Source organism: Petaurus breviceps, unplaced genomic scaffold (assembly GCF_028583685.1).
Source record: "Petaurus breviceps papuanus isolate PSGF00001 unplaced genomic scaffold, PetGlider_PUasm1.0 355, whole genome shotgun sequence".
NCBI lineage: Eukaryota > Metazoa > Chordata > Mammalia > Diprotodontia > Petauridae > Petaurus > Petaurus breviceps.
The window spans coordinates 808,058-827,558 of record NW_027186289.1 but is presented as its reverse complement, the minus strand read 5'-3'; the positions used below and the strand labels follow the sequence as shown (position 1 = coordinate 827,558).

At 49.6% G+C, this 19,501-nt stretch overlaps 1 protein-coding gene across 1 annotated transcript in view; it reads left to right on the top strand.

The window, feature by feature from the left end:
- Nucleotides 1-19,177, top strand: part of LOC138168268 (WD repeat-containing protein 87-like) — a 35,272-nt gene extending 16,095 nt beyond the window's left edge. Inside the window, exons 5-7 of the mRNA XM_069097323.1 lie at nt 3,280-6,167; nt 6,863-7,161; nt 13,683-19,177. Of these exons, the coding sequence (XP_068953424.1) occupies nt 3,280-6,167; nt 6,863-7,161; nt 13,683-18,514 (8,019 nt within the window). The 3' untranslated portion in view covers nt 18,515-19,177. The remainder of the gene's footprint in view (nt 1-3,279; nt 6,168-6,862; nt 7,162-13,682) is intronic.
- Nucleotides 19,178-19,501: the final 324 nt, after the last annotated feature.

Here is a 19,501-nt window from a genome sequence, read left to right as displayed (position 1 = left end):
TGTGTGTGTGTGTGTGTGTGTGTGTGTGTGTGTGTGTGTGTGTGTTCTGCCCTCCTGTGGCCAGTTTAGATGAAAGTCAAGTTCAAGAACTGTCCACTCTTCCTACCTCCCCATGCACAAAGTTTCCCTTACACAATCTGTTGATGCTTTTGAAACGGAGAAAATTGAGGAGGTTTGAGTAACTTACCAAGGATCATGCACCTAGTATGAAACAGCTGGGGTTCAAAATTGTGCCTCCCTCTCCCAGTTCTGCTTACCACACTGCCTTTAAGGCCCTTCCCAAAGCTACCATTCTTGGAAAGCTCCAGCACAGGACAGGATGGGGTGAGGGACAAGATGAGACCATCTCTCATCTTCTGATTTTTGCTCCATCCTATGCATACAAGGACCAGCCAAGAAACACCAGTTCCAGAATGACAGGAAAGGAATTAAGTGCGAATTGTGGGGAGTCTTGTCTCATCTCCCCACCCCCAACCCCACTTCCATAGCAAGTACCTTGAAATAAGAAGACTAAGACCCCAGGCCTCACCACTTCACTTCCTTTCTTCTGTTATTGTTATTATCACCACAGTCTTTCTGTTGTGAGCTTCTCCAGGGCAGGGACTGCTTTTTGCCTCTTTTTGCATTCTCAGCACTTAGCATAGTACCTGAAACATAGTAGGCTGTATCAATAAATATTGATTGACTGACTGACTTATTCTACCTGCTAAGTTCAATAGAATTTAGATTTGTGGAAGGAAGGAATAGAGGGAAGAAGAGGAGAGAGGAAAGAAGGAATAGAGGGAAGGAAGGAAGGAAGGAAGGAAGGAAGGAAGGAAGGAAGGAAGGAAGGAAGGAAGGAAGGAAGGAAGGGAGGGAGGAAGGGAGGAAGGGAGAGAAGGAAGAGGAGAGGAAGGGAGGGAGGGAGAGAGGGAGGGAGGACAGAAGGAAGGAAGGAGGGAAGAAAGATTAAGCTCTAGTTATGTGCCAGACACTGTGCTAAGGGCTAGGAATGCAAAAGAAAGGCAGTCTTTACTTTTTCAAGTCCTTGCTTTCCTCAAGGAGCTTGCTTTCTGAAAGGGAAAGACCATATGCAAAGGGAGCTGAAAAAATGTTGGGGGAGTCTGGGTGAGAATAAAGGTACCTAGTTCTGTGGTATGGTTTTGGAGTCTAGAGAATGTCAGGAACAGCGCAGGGAGGGGAGAGCCAGGCAAGTTGAGTTGGCCAGGCAAGATGAGTCAGAAAAAGTCAGTGAAAACAATTCATGTAAGTAAAACAAGTTTGCAAGGTAAGCTGGAAAATCATATAATTGAATAAATAAGAGCTTAGTGAGAAAAGAGAAAGAAAGAGGGTGCGACTGTCAAGTTGTTAAACCACTGACTCCATTTAAAAAGATGAAATTCGATTCAATAAATGGACAATTTGACACACAAGTGCCCCAAACTCAATGTTACGAGTATGATGTGGGCAGGTATTGTTAGCAGTTTCTCTGAAAAAGATCTGGGGGCTCTGGTAGACTGCAGGCTTCGTCTAAGTCAGTGCCAAGCTGTGCCAGCCAAGAGAGCTAATGTGATCTGGGACTGTATTGAGAGTCAGCTTCTAGGAAGAGGGAGGTGAGAATCTCTCCTCACTCAGGGATCATCAGCTCTCATCTGGAGGGGTGTGACCCATTCTGGGCATCTCGATTTAAGTAAGACAGGTATATGTTGGAACATTTCCAGAAGAGGGCAGTCAGTGTGGGGGAGGGTCTTGAGTACATGTCGCATGAAGGTCCCTTAAAGGCTCTGGAGAAGAGAAGACATGCAGCATAAGCAATGCATTCAGAAATGGTCATGTGGAGAAGGGAGGATTTGGGATTTTCCATTCCACCACAGAGGGGAAGAGCGATAGGAGGCTGACTAATAATGGGTGCTGTCCCCAAGGCAAATGGGGGGTAGAAGCAGGGGAGACACAAAGGGGTGAGGAGTGAGTTGGGTTTGGGTGAGATATCCCTGAGTTCCCTTCTTCCTGCAGAGATCTTTGGAGATGGGCTACTGCCCCCTTTATCCCTCTCTCCCTGCTCTGGTCCTGAAAACACTCTTATACTTCTGTTTCTCTAGCCCTAGGATATAGAGGGGGAAAGTGCAATAGGTCCCAGTATTGCCCCTTGTGACCTGGGACGAATCCTCTTCTTTCTCTGGGCCCAAGGAGGTGGGGCAATGGATGAGAGCCTCCCACTTGGAAGGCCATGCTCTTGGAGGGCATCTAGTATGTGAACAGGAATCCCTTGGGCCCTAAGCTCTGCCTAAAGACCTGCCCAGGACACCCTTCCACTCTGCAGGTCGTTCTGGTCTTCAGAAAGTTTTCCCTTCCTTGGAGCCACAGCCCCCCAGTGCTGGCTCTTCCCTGGGTGATGTCCCCTTTTCCCATGTTCTCTCTTCTCTTTCTCTGCTGAGTGTTCTTCCTCCACCCTCTCTCTTCCACTTCCTCTCTCCATCTTCTTCTGCATCTTCTTTCATGCCTCCTCTCCCATATTCTCTGCCTTCTCATCCCCTCCATTACCTCTTTTCTGCCTCTTCATGGCCTCTGCCTTCTCTCTTCTCATTTCCTCATTGCCTAGCCTGCTGCTTCTTCCCTCTGCTTTTCTTCCTTCCTTCTCCTCTCCTCTCTCTTCTTTCTTTTTTTTTTTTTTTTAAAGCAATCGGGGTTAAGCAACCTGCTCAAGGCTACACGGCCAGTTATTTCTGGGTGTGGTGCTGAGTGTCTGAGCCCGGGATTCGATCTCCAGGTCGTCCCAACACTGGAGCCGGTGCTCTTACTCGCTGAGCCACCTGGCCGCCCCTAAGCAATTGGGGTTAAGTAACTTGCTCAAGGTTACACGGCCAGGTGTTTCTGGGTGGGTGCTAGGTGTCTGAACCCGGGATTCGATCTCCAGGTCTTCTCAACACTGGAGCCGGTGCTCTTACTCGCTGTGCTACCTGGCCACCCCTCTTTTTTTCTTTTTGGTCTTTTTCAGAGGGGGAAGGCAGGGCAAGTGGGGTTGAGTGACTTGGCCAAGGTCACACAGCTGGTAAGTGTTAAGTGTCTGAGGCCAGATTTGAATTCAGGTCCTCCTGACTCCTGGGTCAGTGCTCTATTCACTGCATCACCTAACTGCCACCCTTCCTCTCTCTTCATATTGTCTTCCTGCCCTGTCATTTGCACCCTGGTTCCTGGTTCCCTGATGACATTTATGCGGCCTCTGCAAAAGGAAGGCATTGGGCCAAGTGATTTGGCCTCCCATCCTTATCCTGCCTCCTCTCTGTCTTTGTCTCCTTGTAGGCAGTGGTATGGGTGCAGATGAAGGTCTATAACCATGAGGTGGAGAAGAGAGTCTTTCCCGTGTATGAGAGCCTGCCTCCTGTCCAGGCTTTGGTGCACACTGGGGAACATCGGGTGCTGGCTGCCTACTGTGGGGACATGTCCCTTCGCATCTTTGGAGACCACACTCGGTTTCTACGAAGCCTGTGTGTCATGCCCTGCCGCTTCTCCATCAGCTGCCTGGCCTACGACCCCAAGTCAGAGATGCTGCTCTCCGGCATTGCTGGGGCTGTGGTCATGTGGGTCATCGAGCCCAGTGGGCGGGGCCTCCACCTTGCCAAGGAGGTGCATATGGCTGGCAAAGAGCTGGTCCAGGACATCTCCATGGCCGGCGCCGGGGGGAGCATGGTGGTGCTGTGTGAAAGTCTGGTCCGCCTCTTCCGGCGTAGCGGCCAGAACAACTTCGAGGAGGCCAGAGTCTTCACTTCTCAAGGCAGCGGCTCATCCCTCACCTGCTCTTACAGCTGCAGTGCCCAGGGCTACCTCTACACAGGCAATAAAGCTGGGCAGGTGCAGGCCTGGAGCCTGGACCGGAACCGCACTTTTCACAGCTTCCAGGCCCACTCCAGGCCAGTGGTGTGCCTCCGCAGCCGGCCTGAGGCCCACACCCTGCTCACAGCTGGGAGAGAAGGCCTGGTCAAGGAGTGGAACCTGACCTTCGGCAAGCTCCTCCGGCAAGTCGAGCTGCAGGAGGAGCTGATCTGCCTGGAGTTCTTCAGGTCCAAGGCCTTCTTCGCCCAGACCGCCACCTCCTTCTCTGTGCACTACCTGCCCTGCTTCTACCAGCTGTTCAACGTCTGCGGGGCCATACCGCAAGAAGTGCGGCAGGTGTGCGGCGGACAGAACTCGGTCCGCATTTCCTGCTACACTCAGGACGGCCTCCTGCGCTTCCTGTGCCCCCTGACTGGGGAGCTCCTGGTCCTGACCTGGCCCATCCCCCTTCTGGACCAAACCATCGACTGGGCCTACGACCCTGACCGGGAGGAGATCTTCGTGGCCACGGGCAAGCCGGAGGTGCTGGTGCTGGACGCCAGCCGCTGTCCGTGCACCGCCAAGTACCTGCTGTGCCCCTCCCCGCGCGCCGACGACCGGGTGCAGTGTCTGGCCTACGGGAGACCGCAGCTGAGCCGGGGGCTGGAGGGGCTGGTGTTCTGCGGGCACGAGAGCGGCATGGTGAGGGTGCTGTCTCAGCATCACTGTGCCCGCGTTGAGAAGCACATGCACTCCGCCACGGTGCTGGCTCTAGCCACCCTGTCTGGGGTGCCCTGCAGCTCCCGGGAGAGCTCCTTCTTCTGCTCCTACGGCATGGATGACTACGTGCACTTGTCCGAGGCTGTGCTCGAAGACTCCACAGTGAACCTGGTGACTCTGACCAGCGTCCTCTGCAGCTGCAAGCTCAGCATGGTGATCCTGCTGCCCAAATTGGTGAGCGCCATCACTGAAGACAATCGCCTGCGCTTCTGGAACTACCAGGACTTCCTGGCGTCCCCCAGCATCAATCAGGAAGAGTGCTTCACGGAGACCAAGCCCCTGCACCTGAACCCCATCACCTCCTTCGACGTCTGCCTTACCATGGGCATCTTCGTCACCGGGGCCACCGACGGGACAGTCAAGCTCTGGGACCTCCAGGGCACACTCTTGACCCGCTTCGACTCGTCCCTCAAATTTGGGGCTCTCTGCTTTGCCAACGAGCGGGGCGACCTGATTGTCGCCATCAACCAGAGCCTCTATCTGGTGTCCTGCCTGCGGCTTCTTCCTAACGCCTTCTTGAGCCGCCTGATGGCCATGAACCTACCTGACACGGTGAAGGAGACCCCCAAACCCTTCGTGCCGGGCTTTTTCTTGTCCTTTAAGAGCATATCTGTGCCCCGATTCCTCTATGTGGGCGGTGGGCAGCAGAAGCTGAAAGGGATGGAGACACTGCCCAACTTTCGGGCGGTTGCATTTGACCGCTTGGTCCCGCACGTGGTGCAGGAAGGAGGAGGAGCGATCTTGGCGATCGAGGACAAGTACAAGGAGAAATACCCGCTCCGGTCCTTTGACCGAAAGACGAAGCAGGTGCCAGCTGTGCCCTCGGCCCGCCATGCCACCCAGCTGCTGGGCTGGGACGAAATGCACAGATTTCCACTGCTACGCAAGCTTTTTGGCCAGGGGCGAAAGTGGATCATCGCGCCGGACGGCTACATCCCCAACTCCGTGGTGAGGGCTTTCCTCTGGCCTGAGGGCACTCCAGTCTTTCTGACCTCGGTGGGCTTGTCCTCCGAGACCGGGGAGCCAGGAAGGCTTCAGGGGCCCCAGAGTCTCCAGCTCGGAGCGGTGCCCACCATGATGGAGGGGGATTTCAGCCTCCCGCAGCTGTTAAGAACGCGCCGCCAGCGCTTCAAGACGCCCACAGAAAAGCTCGCCGAGGAGCCCCGAGACGTGCTGGTTGACACCCGCACCCGGCTGTTGCAGACCATGAGCGACGTGGACGTGGACAGCATGATCCAGAACTTGCTGGATGTGATGACCAACTCGGACCCAGACAAGTACAAGAAGTGCATCAGCGCCCTGGGGCAAATCTTTGCGGGCTACTCAGTGCCAAAGAGCCTGCGCTCGGCCACAGCCAAACAGCTGTTAGACTACACCTCCCACCTCCTGGCCGTCTTCCGCAAGCTGGCCTGGGAGGGGCTACAGAAGCTGGGCTTCATCAGCCACCTGTTTGCCATCCCCTTGGCCTGGGGGCTCTTAGACACGGACCTCGAAGTGCGAAACAAAGCCTGGAATCTCATTGTCCATTTCGCGGGCATCAGAAAGAAGAAGGAACTCCTACACTTGATCCTGCGCGATGACATCTTCTCTGAGATGCAGTAAGTGAGGCGGCACCGTCCAGCCTGGGCCCTTCCCGCCGAGCTCCCCACCTTCACTGGCTCTCCGTATCTGTCGTTTCTCCCGAGAGCCCAGGCTCTGGGATGCTCGGGGCTTGGGTCTGTGGCCTTTCCCTAAAGACCTGAGAACCTTTGAGCTCCAGGTTCAACCCGGACACTGTCCTAAGGCCCCTTCTAGAGCTCGGACGCCCAACGATCTGTGCTACGGCAGAAGGCAGATTGGGGCAGAGAGAGCCAGAACCCAAGGCAGCTCCTGCCCTAGACTTGCTGTGTGCCATCATGTGTAAAAAGCCCTTGGCAGACCTTAAGGAGCTGGATATAAATGTTAGGACACCCGGCCACTTGGCTTCTTCAAGGGCCCTCCACGCTTTGACATTCTCTATCTTAAGGTCCTTTCCAACTCTGACCTTCCGTTTTCTAAGCCCACACACCACCACCCCAGCTCTGTTATTAGGCTACTCCCAGCCCAGACATTCTAAGACCCTCCCATCTCTCACTCCCAAAACCCGTCCCCAAACCCAGCCAAGCCCAGGATCTCTGACAATCTCTGTTCTCAGCTCTCCCCTCCAGCTCAGCTCTGACATCTGTTCTAAGGTCCTTACAGCCCTGACACCGCCTGTTCTGAGTGCCCTCCCTGAGACCTAATGATCCTTGATTCTGCCCTTTGGCTTCCATAGAAACCAACGAATAGGAGATGAATCTCTGGCTCACGTACTGGGGCTTCGGCCATTGGACCTCCAAGTCCTGGCTAGTCAGGTGGACAGATACCTCGACGAAAACCTGATCAAGTACGAAAGAGAAAGAGAGCTGTCTCTGTCCTTAGAAGTCACCGAGTTGGAGACCGATGAGGTAGCTGAGACTATTGAACACACCAAAAGGCCTTTCGAACTTTCCCCAGAGCGTCCCCCAGAGCCTGCCAAACCTCCCAAAACAGGCAGACGTCCGCATCTTCGAGGAACGGTCAAGAAGCTGGTCTGTAAGTGTGACTGGGAACCCAGGGGGGCCCCAAGGAAGAGGAGCATCGGTGCCCTGGGGCCACAGCACAGGTTAACCAGGGGCTCGATGAAGCTCAAATCTGACCTCTAGTACACACTACTTGTCTGCGAAATAAGTCGGTTGATCAGGTTAGGGGTTCTTTGGCTTTAGTTTTTTCAATTTTTGAAAAAAAATTATTTATTTGCTTTTAGTTTACAGCATTCGGTTCCACAGTCCCTTGAGTTCCAAATTTTCTCCCCTTCCCTCTCCTCCCCCCTCCCCCCATGGCAGCAGGCAATCAAACACACTAAACATTAGTCAAGTTGTAAAGAAGGATTATGACCAATGGAGTGAACAAGAGGAAGAAGGAACAAAACACAAAAGAGAGAGAGCAAGGAGTTTACTTCAGTCCGCATTCAGACTTCATAATTCTTTTCTCTGGATATGGATAGCCCTTTCCATCATGAGTCCCTTGGAGTTGTCTTATAGCCTTTCATTGCTGAGAGGAGCTCAGTCTATCAATCAATTAATTTTTTTCAGTTAATGCAAATGCCTTCCTTTCCTCCTTGCTCTGTTCTCTCCTCGACAAAGAAAAGGGGGGGAAAAAGTTACAAACATGTAATAGACAGGAAGCAAAACAAATTCTTGTTTTCATCATGTCCAGACACCGTGATCTGTCTTTCTGCACTCTGAGTGTAGTGGTTCTTTCTCTGGTAGCAAGCAGCAGGATCTCTGCAATTGCATGCAGAGGATCACTGGGTGGATCACAGTTGCTTTTTTTCTTTTTTTGGAGGGGGGAAGGTAGGACAATTGGGGTTAAGTGACTGGCCCAAGGTCACACGGCTAGTTTTAGTGTGTGTGTGTGTGTGTGTGTGTGTGTGTGTGTGTTAAGTGTCTGAGGTTGGATTTGAACTCAGGTCCTCCTGACTCCAGGGCCAGTGCTCTATTCACTGTGCCACCTAGCCGGCCCCATAAAATGCTTGTTGATGGTTTTTAAATAGATTCCACGTATCATTTTAAAGAAAACTCTATTCATTCCTGTTCTCTAGTGTTTTCAATAGGAATGGGTGCTGTATTTTGTCAAAAGCTTTTTCTGCATCTATTGAGATAATCATATGATTTGTTAATTTTGTTATTGATATGGTCAGTATGCTGATAGTTTTCCTAATACAGAACCAGCCCTGCATTCCTGGTATAAATTCTACCTGGTCATAGAGTATTATCCTTGTAATAACTTGCTGTAATTTCCTTGCTAATATTTTATTTAAAATTTTTCCATCTACATGCATTAGGGAAATTGGTCTATAATTTTCTTTCTCTGTTTTGGCTCTTCCTGATTTAGGCATCAGCACCTTATTTGTGTCATAAAAAGAATTTTGTAGGACTCCACCTATTTTTCCAAATAGTTTTTATAGTGTTGGAATTAATTGTTCTTTAAATGTATGGTAGAATTCACTTGTAAATCCATCTGGCCCTGCAAACTTTTTCTTAGGGAGCTCATTGATGGCTTATTAAATTTCTTTTTCTGAAATGGGGTTATTTAAGTATTTATTTCCCCTTCTGTTAATCTGAGCAATTTCTATTTTTGTAAATATTCATCTATTTTACTTAGATTGCCAGATTTATTGGCATACAGTTGGGTAAAATAACTCCTAATCACTGCTTTAATTTCCTTTTCACTGGTGGTGAATTCACCCTTTTCATTTTTGGTACTGGTAATTTGGTGTACTTTTTAAAAAGCAAATTAACCAAAGGTTTATCTATTTTATTGGTTTTTTCATAAAACCAGGTCTTAGTTTTATTTGTTAGTTCAATAGTTTTCTTACTTTCAATTTTATTAATCTCCCCTTTGATTTTCAGAGTTCTTAGTTTGGTGTTTAATTGAGGATTTTTAACTTGTTCCTTTTTTTGGCTTTTGCTTTTTGGAGGGGGAAAGGTAGGGCAATTGGGGTTAAGTGACTTGCCCAAAGTCACATGGCTAGTTTTGTGTTAAGTGTCTGAGGTCAGATTTGAACTCAGGTCCTCCTGACTCCAGGGCTGGTACTCTATTCACTGCACCACCTCACCACCCAGTTTGTTGTTTTTCTACTTTTTTTTACTTGCATGCCCAATTCATTGATCTGCTCTTTCTCTATTTTAAGCATTTAGAGACATAAAATTCCCCTAAGTACTACTTTGGCAATATCCCATAAATTTTGGTGTATTGTCTCATTATCATTCTCTTTGATGAAATTATTGTTTCTATGATTTGTTGTTTGACCCACTCATTCTTTAGCGTTAGGTTATTTAGTTTCCAATTAATTTTAGTCTGTCTTTCCATGGTCCTTCATTACATGTAATTTTTATTTCATCATAATCTGAGAAGGATGCAAGATCTGGTACTGCTAGGCTTCCTTCCTTTACATTTTTTTTTCATTAACTCCTTTGATATTCCTGACCTTCTTATTCTCCCAAATGAATTTTATTATTTTTTTCTTGTGCAATAAAAGAAATTTTTGGTAGTTTAATTGGGATGACACTGAATAAGTAGATTAGTTTAAGTAGAATTGTCATTTTTATTGTATTGGCATGGCTCACCCGTGACAATTAGTATTTATCCAGTTATTTAAATCTGACTTTGTGTAAAAAGTGTTTTATAAATATGTTCATATAGTTTCTGGGGGATTCGATCTGATCTTGAAGAACCCTTCCAACTTTAAAATGTCATGTTCCTGTGATCCTCTACCAGGAGGAAAGCAATGGGGTTTAGTGGCTAGGGCAGTGGATCCAGACAGTCTGGAAAACCTAGGTTCAAGGCCTGAATCAGCATAGAAATGGTAATTAAATTGATTAGAGCTGGTGAAATCACCCAGTGAAGTAGTCTAGAGGGAGAAGAGAAGAGGGTCCAGGACAGAACCCTGGGGACAGTTACAGGACACGCTCTGGACAAGGAGCCTGAAAGGAGAAGTCAGAGGAGAGCATATTCCATCTTTGTGACCCTATGGACTATCGCACACCAGGCTCTCTCATCCTCCACTATCTCCTGAAGTCTACAGAAGTTCATGTTTGTTGCTTCCAATGACCTTATGTATCCACCTCATTCTCTGCCATCCCCCTTTCTTTTTGCTGTCAATCTTTCCCCACATCAGGGTCATGAGTTTCCTGAAAATCTAGACAGAAGAAGGTGAGAGCAATCAACAGTCAAGGAGAATGAGAACTGAGACAAAGCCATTGGATTCAACTATTAAGAATTTTGTTAATTCAGAGAGAGACATTATGGTAGAATGATGAGTCAGAAGCTGGATTGGAAGGAGCTAAGAAGAGAATGAAAGGTGAGGGAGTGGAGGTGCCCACTCTAGATGGCCATCTCAAGGAGTTCAGCCACAAAAGGCAGAATAAGATGACAGTCACTGGAATGGAAGGACCAAGTGAGGGCTTTGTCAGGATGGGGGAGACATAGGCATGTTTATAGGCTGTGGGGCATGAGCCAGTAGACAGAGAGACAGAGACTGAATATAAGTAAAAGTGGGGATGACAGAGGGGACACTCTGTTGGAGGATGTGGGATGGAATAGGACAGTTTTAGCCTATGGAGGGGTTTGCCTTGGTCAGGAATAAAGCTACCTTATCATGTGAGATGAGGGTGAAGGAGAGGCAGAAGGCACCTGAGGGAAAGGAAGGAAGGAAGAGGAGAGAAGGAGCTCACAGTAAATGACCTTAATTTTCTTTTCTATAAAATAGCAGGCAAGGTTCCCAGCTGAGAGAGTGGGTTGAGAAGAAGCTATGGAAGGTTTGCAAGGGTACTTTCAGGATACTCACTGTGGAGGGTGGGAGACTGAACTGATAAGGAAGGGAGAGTAGGATTGCCTAGCAGCAGTGAGGGCCTGGTAGCAGACCTAGTCGGAATAGTTGCATGATTTTCTTCATCTTTGTTCAGATGCAGTCTCTAATTCAGCACTCTCTGATTTAGTGACACTGGCCTCCTAGATACATCTCTCACTTCTGGGCATTTTCTCTGGTATGTGAAGCAAAGGTTTGCAGTATCGTGTGCAATCATCTTTTTAAAATTATACTATGTTATGGAAATAGTGGGAATCATCCAAGGCTGAGGCTTAGCAACTTACAGTCAATTAAAAAGGGGTCAGAGACTCAAGAAAAGAGGAAAATGTAGAGTTGAATTGGTTTACCAAGGGGTCAAGATGGGGAAAAGGGGAGATGGTCTGGGCAAGAACTGAGGAGTCAAGACGTTAGAAGTCACTGTGTGGACAAAGAACAGAGTTTGGTAAGGGAAGGAAGAGGGGGAGGTAGAAAGCCAACAGATTATCTTCAGATAAGGGGATTTTGGAATTCCTGAAAAATGAGTATTATATTTGTGGGATATTTAAATGATGAAGGGTGTGTGACTAAGGTAAGATAGAAGAGTATCTCATGAGAAGTGATTAGGTTAGGGGTGGCCAGGTAGCACAGCGAGTAAGAGCACCAGCTCCAGTGTCAGGATGACGTGGGGATCAAATCTGGTCTCAGATACTTAGCACCACACCCAGAAATAACTGGCTGTGTAACCTTGAGCAAGTTACTTAACCCCAATTGCTTTAAAAAAAAGTGAGTAGGTTGAGAAACCGAGTGGTTAGGGTATTTGAGGGAGAGTCTATGTGTGTTTAAAGTCCCTTAGGATGAGGGCAGGAGTTGGAGAAGAGAGAAATCCTGTGAGCCAGGTACCAAAATCATTGAGAAAGGAAGGGGAATGACCTGAGGGGTCTGTAGGGAACAGCTACTGGGATTTTTTTTCCAATTTTTTAAAATTTATTTTAGCTACTGGAATTTTGATTGGGTGGGAGATATGAATAGCATAAACCCTAAAGAAAGAGAAGTTACTGAGTGACAGGAGAAGTGGCAATGGGGAACAAGAAGCATTCCAATTTCCCCCCCTCAACTAGTGAGCTGAAAAGAATAAGCAAAGGTATTGGGAACAAATATTGGGAAGGGTGGTCAGGGAAACTGTTAGCAGGAGAAAGTCAGGTTTCAGTAAGAACTAGTAGTTGCAATGAGTGGGAGAGGAACAGATTTAAGATGAAGTGAAGGTTGCTGCCTTTGGAACAGGTATTCCAGAGGGCACAGTGGAAGGGTTGGGTGGAGTTAAGTTCGAACTTTGGGGTGGGAGGGTTGGGGGGGGGTGGGGATGAAGTATCAGGTGGTAAGAGATGGGAGAATAGGGTTTTGATGATGATCAACAGAGTTCAGAATCACTGGGATGTGTGAGAATGTTCATCATTAAGTAGAAGGTGACACTCAATGCCCTCAACGGGCTAGACATCTTTAAGAAGGGTCTAACTTTGATATGCTATGATTCCAAGAAAGCAGCTTCCACTGTTCTACCACTTTAGGGGAACCAGGCCCAGTAGGCAGATAGTACAAGGATGATTACTCCTAACTTACAGGTAAGGAAACTGATGCTTGGAGAATTGAGATGCTTTCTCCAAGGTTACCCATCTGACCAGTGGTGGGGCCATGACTTGAACCCAGAGATCAGAGAACCACAGCCCTTTGGAATTGTGCCATTCCAGAGTCTGGATGAGGAAAATGAGGCCCAGAGGAATGAAGCATAGTCAACAATGATTTCAATTGGAATTTAGGTTCTGTGACACCATTAACCATGCTGCCTGGGTCTTCTCTAGTGCAGGATTCCTCCCAAACGCTAAGCTAGGAACGAAATCAAGAAGAAGCCCATACCCTGAGACTGTGGCTCCTCTGACCCTGTCTTTCAGTCTCCCTGAGCTCCAGGTTCTCTGAAGCTCCAGAAGGTTTCTGGTGCCTGCTCCCAACCCAGACAAGGTGGATGTATCCCACCTTCTAGAAAAATCCCTAATAGGAGCTAGGGTAAAATGATACAGGAAACAAAAGTGAGCTATATTGTTTTAAGAACAACTTTGAACAAATAAGTCATTTTGACTATTATAAACACCCAAATTAACCATAAAGAACATATGACGAAAGTTGCTCTCTGCATCCAGAGAAAGAACTGACAAGTAGAGGTAAGTATAGAATAATTTTACATGTGTGTACTTATTTGTGTCTAGTGAGGGAAGAAAAAGAAGAATCTGACACGATAACTTCATTATCTATTTAAAGGGAATAGTAAGTTGTGCAGAATAGGCTTCATGGGCAATCGTATTTTTTTTTATTATACTATGTTATGGAAATGCTTGTTTTATTCCATGAATTGAGGGAGGGAGAGAGAGAGCTGGGAGGAGAGGGAGTTTAAAGGCAGATCCAGGGGTTCATGAATGGGAAGAATGCTTGTTGGATAGAGATTCGGGGCTAGAGCATCACGCTCAGGAAGAGTTAAGAATTGCACAATTGCCCAGAACGTTGGTCTTTTGATTGTGAGATCCTGTGTTCTAGACACCCACCCAGTGCTGAAAGGGCAACTTGGCCATCAATGGAGTCTGCTGAGACCAGTCAAGCTCATCCGTTCCCCCTGGGCTATAGCTTTGTACAGTTGGGCTTCCCTTTAATGCTCCATTTCTCATTTTCCCCTGTGTAGCCAAAACTTCCAAGAAGTTAAAAGAGGGACATAAAAAATCAAAAGAAAGAACACGCAAGAAATCAGGAGAAGAAGAAGAAGAAGAAGAGGGACTCATGAAAATAACAGAAAGAGAAGAAGGAGGAAGGGTAACAGAAGAGGAAGAAGGAGAAGAAGGACCCATGAAATTAGAAAAAGAGAAACGAAAGAAATCACAAGAAGCAGAGAGACCCATCATGCCGCCTCATGAAGACAAGGAGATGGAAGCTGTTCAGAGAATAGTAGTTGAGAGAAGAGGTGCTTCTCTGACTCCTTCTATACGTTCCTCAGCCCCTTCCTTGGTGATCGCACATGTACAGAAACACAGGGCCTTGGAAGCCCCATCACCTCCACCAGAGGTCCTGCCTCAGTATGTGGACATAAGCCTGAAGGTGATGAGGAAAACTCGCAGACAAAGAACCAAGAAAATGAAGCATGAAATAAGCAAGAAGAAAAAAGTGATGAAAGAAGAGCCCCCAGAAATAGTAGAAGCCCCCCCTGAACCTGAGAAAAAGCCAGGGATTCTTGACGAGGAGCAGGTTTCTTGGCGGGATGACATTTGCCACCTTATGACCATGCGTATTTCCACCTCACAGGAAAGCATGGCCAGGGATTTGAGCGAGGAGCTGGTGACCCTGGCCCGGGAATTACTGGTGGAGCAGCAGCCCAGCTGGGAACTCTTTCAGGAGATCTGCCCCCTGGTGAAGGAACCAAGCCTGGAGCTAGCTGGAGATGTAAGAGAAGAAATGGAGGAGATAGAAGACTCTGGAGTCGCCCCTTCATCCTCCCCCAAATCCAGGATAAAGAAAGTGTTCTTCTTGGAAGAGCATGAGCTCACTAAGCAAGAAACGATGTTGTCCAGGCAGGCAAAGAGACTGGCCAGGAAAGAGAGGAGGCTTGCCAGGAAGGAGCAGGAGCTGGCCATAGCAGAGGAGGAGCTGGCCCAGAGAGGGAACTGGCTGAGCAAGGAACATGAGCTGCTAGCCAAGGAGCAGAAGGCGCTGTCCAAGGAAGAAGACAATCTGACCAAAGAAGAGACATTTGTGATCCAGGAAGAGAACATCCTGGTCCAAGAGGACACGAAGCCTGAAGAATTCAAGTTGTTCAAAGAGGGAGTGAAGGAAGCCAAAAAAAACATTAGGTTGTCCAGGGAGGAGAGCATAAAGTCCAAAGAAGACAGCTGCAAGTCCAGGGAGCGAAAGAAAAGGGACGGGAGATCTTCTCTCAAGGGTTCCGAACTGGACGCAGAGGAGGGGATACCGCCCGCCCATCCCAGGAAACAGATCAAGCAGAAGAGGGACATCATAAAACTGAAGATGGAAAAAGCTCGGAAGGAGAGAATTCAAGCATGGGAGGACCGCATGCAAGCCCAAGAAGAACGGGAGCTGACTCTTTTTGCCAAGTATGCCCTGGCAGAACAGAGGACAGAGGGTGAAGGTGTGCTGGCCTGGTCCTCTGAAGAAAGGATGATTATTGAAGCAGAGAGGAGAATGACGCTGGAAGAACTGAAAGTGATACAGGAAGAGAGGAGGCAGAACCAGAGAGAGATAGTGCTGACCCAGAAAGAAATGTGCGTGCTGCAGAAGGGGATGGAGCTGAACAGAGAGCATCAGATGCTGCCCAACGAGAAGATCAAGCTGCTCATGGAGGAACAGAAACTGGCGGGCTTTGCCAAGGAACTGAGGAGACAAAGGAGGAGGGAGCCCCCCGTCTCCCAACAGGAGCCAATTCTGGAGAAGGGGGAAGAGGGTAAGGACAGGGAGGTTCTATCTGGGGAGGAGGAGCACCTGCCCAAGGAAGGCGAGAAGGTTATTGCGACAAAAACGATGGGGCCTATTGGGGAGCAAGAGATGGTGGAAGTGGAGGAGGAAGAAGAAGAAGAAGAGGAAGAAGAGGAAGAAGAAGAGGAAGAAGAGGAAGAAGAGGAAAAAGGGGAAGAGGAAGAAGGGGAAAAGCATAAGCTGCCTACTGAGAAAGAGAGTCTGCATATGAAAGAGGAGGAAAGGAAGAAAATGGACAGAGCAGTCAAGCTGGAGGAGAAAAGACTGGTGGTGGAAGGACAGGAACATCTGGCAAAAAGGAAGAGACTCAGTGTGGGAGTGTTGGACCTGCCTGCTGAGAGGCAGAGGCTACTGGTCACCCAGAGGTACCTAACCCAGCAGGAGCTGGAGATAACCAAGAAAGAGAGGAAGCTGGTCGTCAAGAAGATGGAGCTGCTTGCAGAAGAGAGGCTGGTGTCCAGGAAGCTGCTGGAGATAGCGGATGAGGCGTGGGCTCAGCGTCTGATGGAGATGAAGAAGACTGAGGAAGAAATTGAGGAGATCCGAGATGAGCGGCAGTGGCTCAGCCTGCAGAGGCAGAAGATCTGGGAAGACAGAAAGCTGTCCCAGGTGTTGCAAGCAGTGGAAGAGGAAGGGAGCCAGGAGGCCTCAGTCAGGGCACAGATGCACAGGGAGCTGAGGAGGCTGGAGCTCATTGAGAGGAGGCTGGCTAAAGAGGAGAGGGAGCTGTCCAGAGAGCAGAGGAGACTGTCCAAGGAGGAGAAGCTGCTGCTGAAAGAGCAGAAGAAGCTGACGAGGAGAGAGAAGAAGATCACCAGGAGAGAGCGCCAGCTGGCTTTGTTAGAGAGACAGATGACCTTAGACAAGGACCAGAAGGAGGAAGGAGCTGAGGCTGAGGACTTGAGAGACACCGCGGAGTTCATCCAATGGCAGAGGCTAAAGATTCTGGAGCTCCAGAGGGCGGAAGCTGCGAAGGAGGAAGACAAGGCCAAATCTGCGCTTTTGGAGGAGGCAGAGGAAGAAGAGGAAGAGGAGGAGGAGGAGGAGGAGGAGGAGGAGGAGGAGGAAGAGGAGGAGAAGGAGGGAGAAGAGGAGGAGGAAGAAGAGGAAGAAGAGGAGGAGGAAGAAGAGGGAGAAAGAGAACAGGAAGAGGGAGAAGGAGAACAGGAAGAGGGAGAGGAGGGATCATTTCTATCTGTGGAACAAGTGTCTCCTGCTGGGTCTATCAGAAAGCTCACTCCCACTGAGGAAGTCGTCCAACCCGTGGTCGTGGGCCAGGTTATTGAAACAGTGGATCAGAAGGTTGCCAAAGTAAAATGGGAGGAAGATGTCATCGTGGAAAAGCCTAAGCTGGGAGTTGAGGGGAAAACATTGCCTTCCAGAGAAAAGCCACAGAAAATGATAGCAGAGCCTCAGAAACCGCCACAGGCCATGGGCGCCCCCCAGCCAAGTGAATCCAGGGAAGAGATGCTGAAGTTAATGTTCCATGCCAGGGCCAAACACAGGCCCAAACCCCCACCACGGTTTCCACCCAAGCCAAAGGAGGCAACGTCCTCAGTCCTGATGCCCTCGAAAGACAAAAAGGCCCAGACACCTGCAGCACATCCAGAGGTTCCTATCCTGACCCTCACGGAACCTGCTGCTGTGGCCCCCCCAAAGAAGTTGGCCAGAGACCGCTGGAAGTGGTTTCTGCGGATTCACCAGACTATCCGAGCCTTCAAGGGCCCTGTGGCCCGCCGCAGAAGAGCCCTGGCTATGGTTTGTAGTGCATTCTCTCAGAAGACCCGAAAAGGAGGATGGGACCGATTCCAGTCTGCCCTGAGAAGGCTTCGCAAAGAAAGTAAAATTACCAAACAAAACATGGACCAGCTTTGCTGGCTGCTAGAGCAGACTTCCCCCTTGAAGCGGATGGAGTGGATGCAGATGGCCAATCTCCAAGCCATCGTCTCCCACTGGGAGGCCCCCAAGGCCCCAGCCCCTGAGCCTGCTGCTGGTGTCCTGCCCACCATGGAAGTAATCCCTCCACAGAAAGAATACCCCAGAAAAGGCCTCCTGTCGCCTGAGCTTCCCTCTATCTCCAGGCCATCCATTCAGTATGACCTCCTCACCCATCTCATTTCCTCAAGTATGGCCATGGACAGCAGACCAGAATTCTTTGAATCAGTCATGAAAGACCTGGCTGAGATTTCTTCCACTTACTCAGCAAAGATCCTTGAGGTCTTAAAACTCCAGCAAAACGTTCAGTTCTGGAATGCCAAGATAAAGGACCATCGGCTGTCCAGGGTGAAGGCAAAGAAAGCACTCTTACCCCCTACAGCAAGCCCTGGAGCCCCAGGAGGATTCCTGCCCGCTGGGGCCAAGAGGGAGCCCAGGCCTCCGCCCCTGCTCACCAGACCAAGCCCTGGAGCCCCAGCAGGATTCCTGCCCGCTGCGGCCAAGAGGGAGCCCAGGCCTCCGCCCCTGCTCACCAGACCAAGCCCTGGAGCCCCAGCAGGATTCCTGCCCGCTGCGGCCATGTGGAAGCCCAGGCCCCCGCCCCTGCCCTTTTCAGTGAAGATGGATGCCAAGAAGCAGATACAGTGGGAGACCTTCCTAGCACTCTACCATGTCCTTCTAGCACTGCAGAAGCAGAAGGACCAGACCACAAGCTCCAAACTCATAGACCAGATCTGCCATGTTCTAGAGCTCTACCAGGTCAAGACTCCGCAGATGCATCAGCTGCTCCAGGAGCTGTTGGACCGCAAAGCCCGCCCCCTTCAGGAGACCGTCTACAAAAAAGCCTTGCAGGTCACAGACCTGGTTCCCGGAGAACGGATTCTCTACCATCTCCTGTGTAACGATGAATTGCCCCCCCCAGAACCACTCCACTTCCAGTTGGTGGTGCCCCTGCCAGAGAAGAACCAGGTGCACACTGTCCTGCCCTTGGGCAAGATCCGCTATGGCCTCCTGGAGCTAGCCTGGAGGAGCCTCCCTCAACCAGACCCCCACAAGGCTGAGGTTCTTCCCCGAATCCCCACTGCCACCTCCCAATGATTCCAGGCTCTCCTGCACCTCTCCTTCTTCCCTCCCAAGCCCAGATACTTATCCCTGTGGGGTTCGGGAAAAGATGCCAGGCAGGCAGGTGAGGGCCAATGAGAAATGTCCTTTTGCTGAGCTTCTCCAGGGTTGGCTTCCCCCAATCTCCCCAGTTTTCTCTACTGCCATGAAGTCTCCCTCCCCAGTGTGATCAACAGACCCACTTAGCTTATGGTTCTCCCATGACCCTCCTGAAAAGCCCAGGTTCCTTCTAACTCTGCTGACCATGGTGTGGATTCCAAACCACTGCGGGAGTCAGGAGGTGAAGGAAGAAGCTGTTAGTAGTTCTCCAAACCAGCTACTCATTTCTCTCTCCTCCACCCAGCTACAGACTGAGCAGCAGGAGGAAAAAGATCTGCTGATGGGGAGAAAGGCACTGCTGAGCCCTTAGCCACAGAGCCCAGGGAGAGGGGGTCTGTACAAGCTGGGATGCTTGAGCTGGTGAAAACCATTTGGAGCCAGTTGCAAAGAAGCAAGGGCAAATAGAAAGCAGTCTCTTTGCTAGGAGGGGCTCATTCAGGACAGGGGGCTGGAGTTGGCTGCCTAGTGCTTCTGTAACTTCTCACAACCCCAAAAGGGGGAGGGCTGGAATTTTGGACCCTTTGCCTGTGTCAAATAAAAGTTGAAATATCATCTTCCCCCAAACCCTGGCTTGGCTTGTTGGGGGAGGGAGGGGTGCTGTCTGGATGCCAGGAAACACCAGAGAGGTGGAGTCATTGCTTTAGGAGACATAGGAGAGGTCCTGGGTTTCTTCTGCCACCACCCCAACACCATTTGTCAATTTCAGGAAGTCAAGTGTCCCAGGTTCCCAACCCCAGGATCTTTCTCAATTCCTCACTCACATCCAAGCTGTAGCCTTCTCCTGTGCAGTATCTCTTGTCAATTTCACCTATCTACAGCATCCCTTGTCGATTTCAGCTCAGTCTACTACCGCATCCCTTGTCG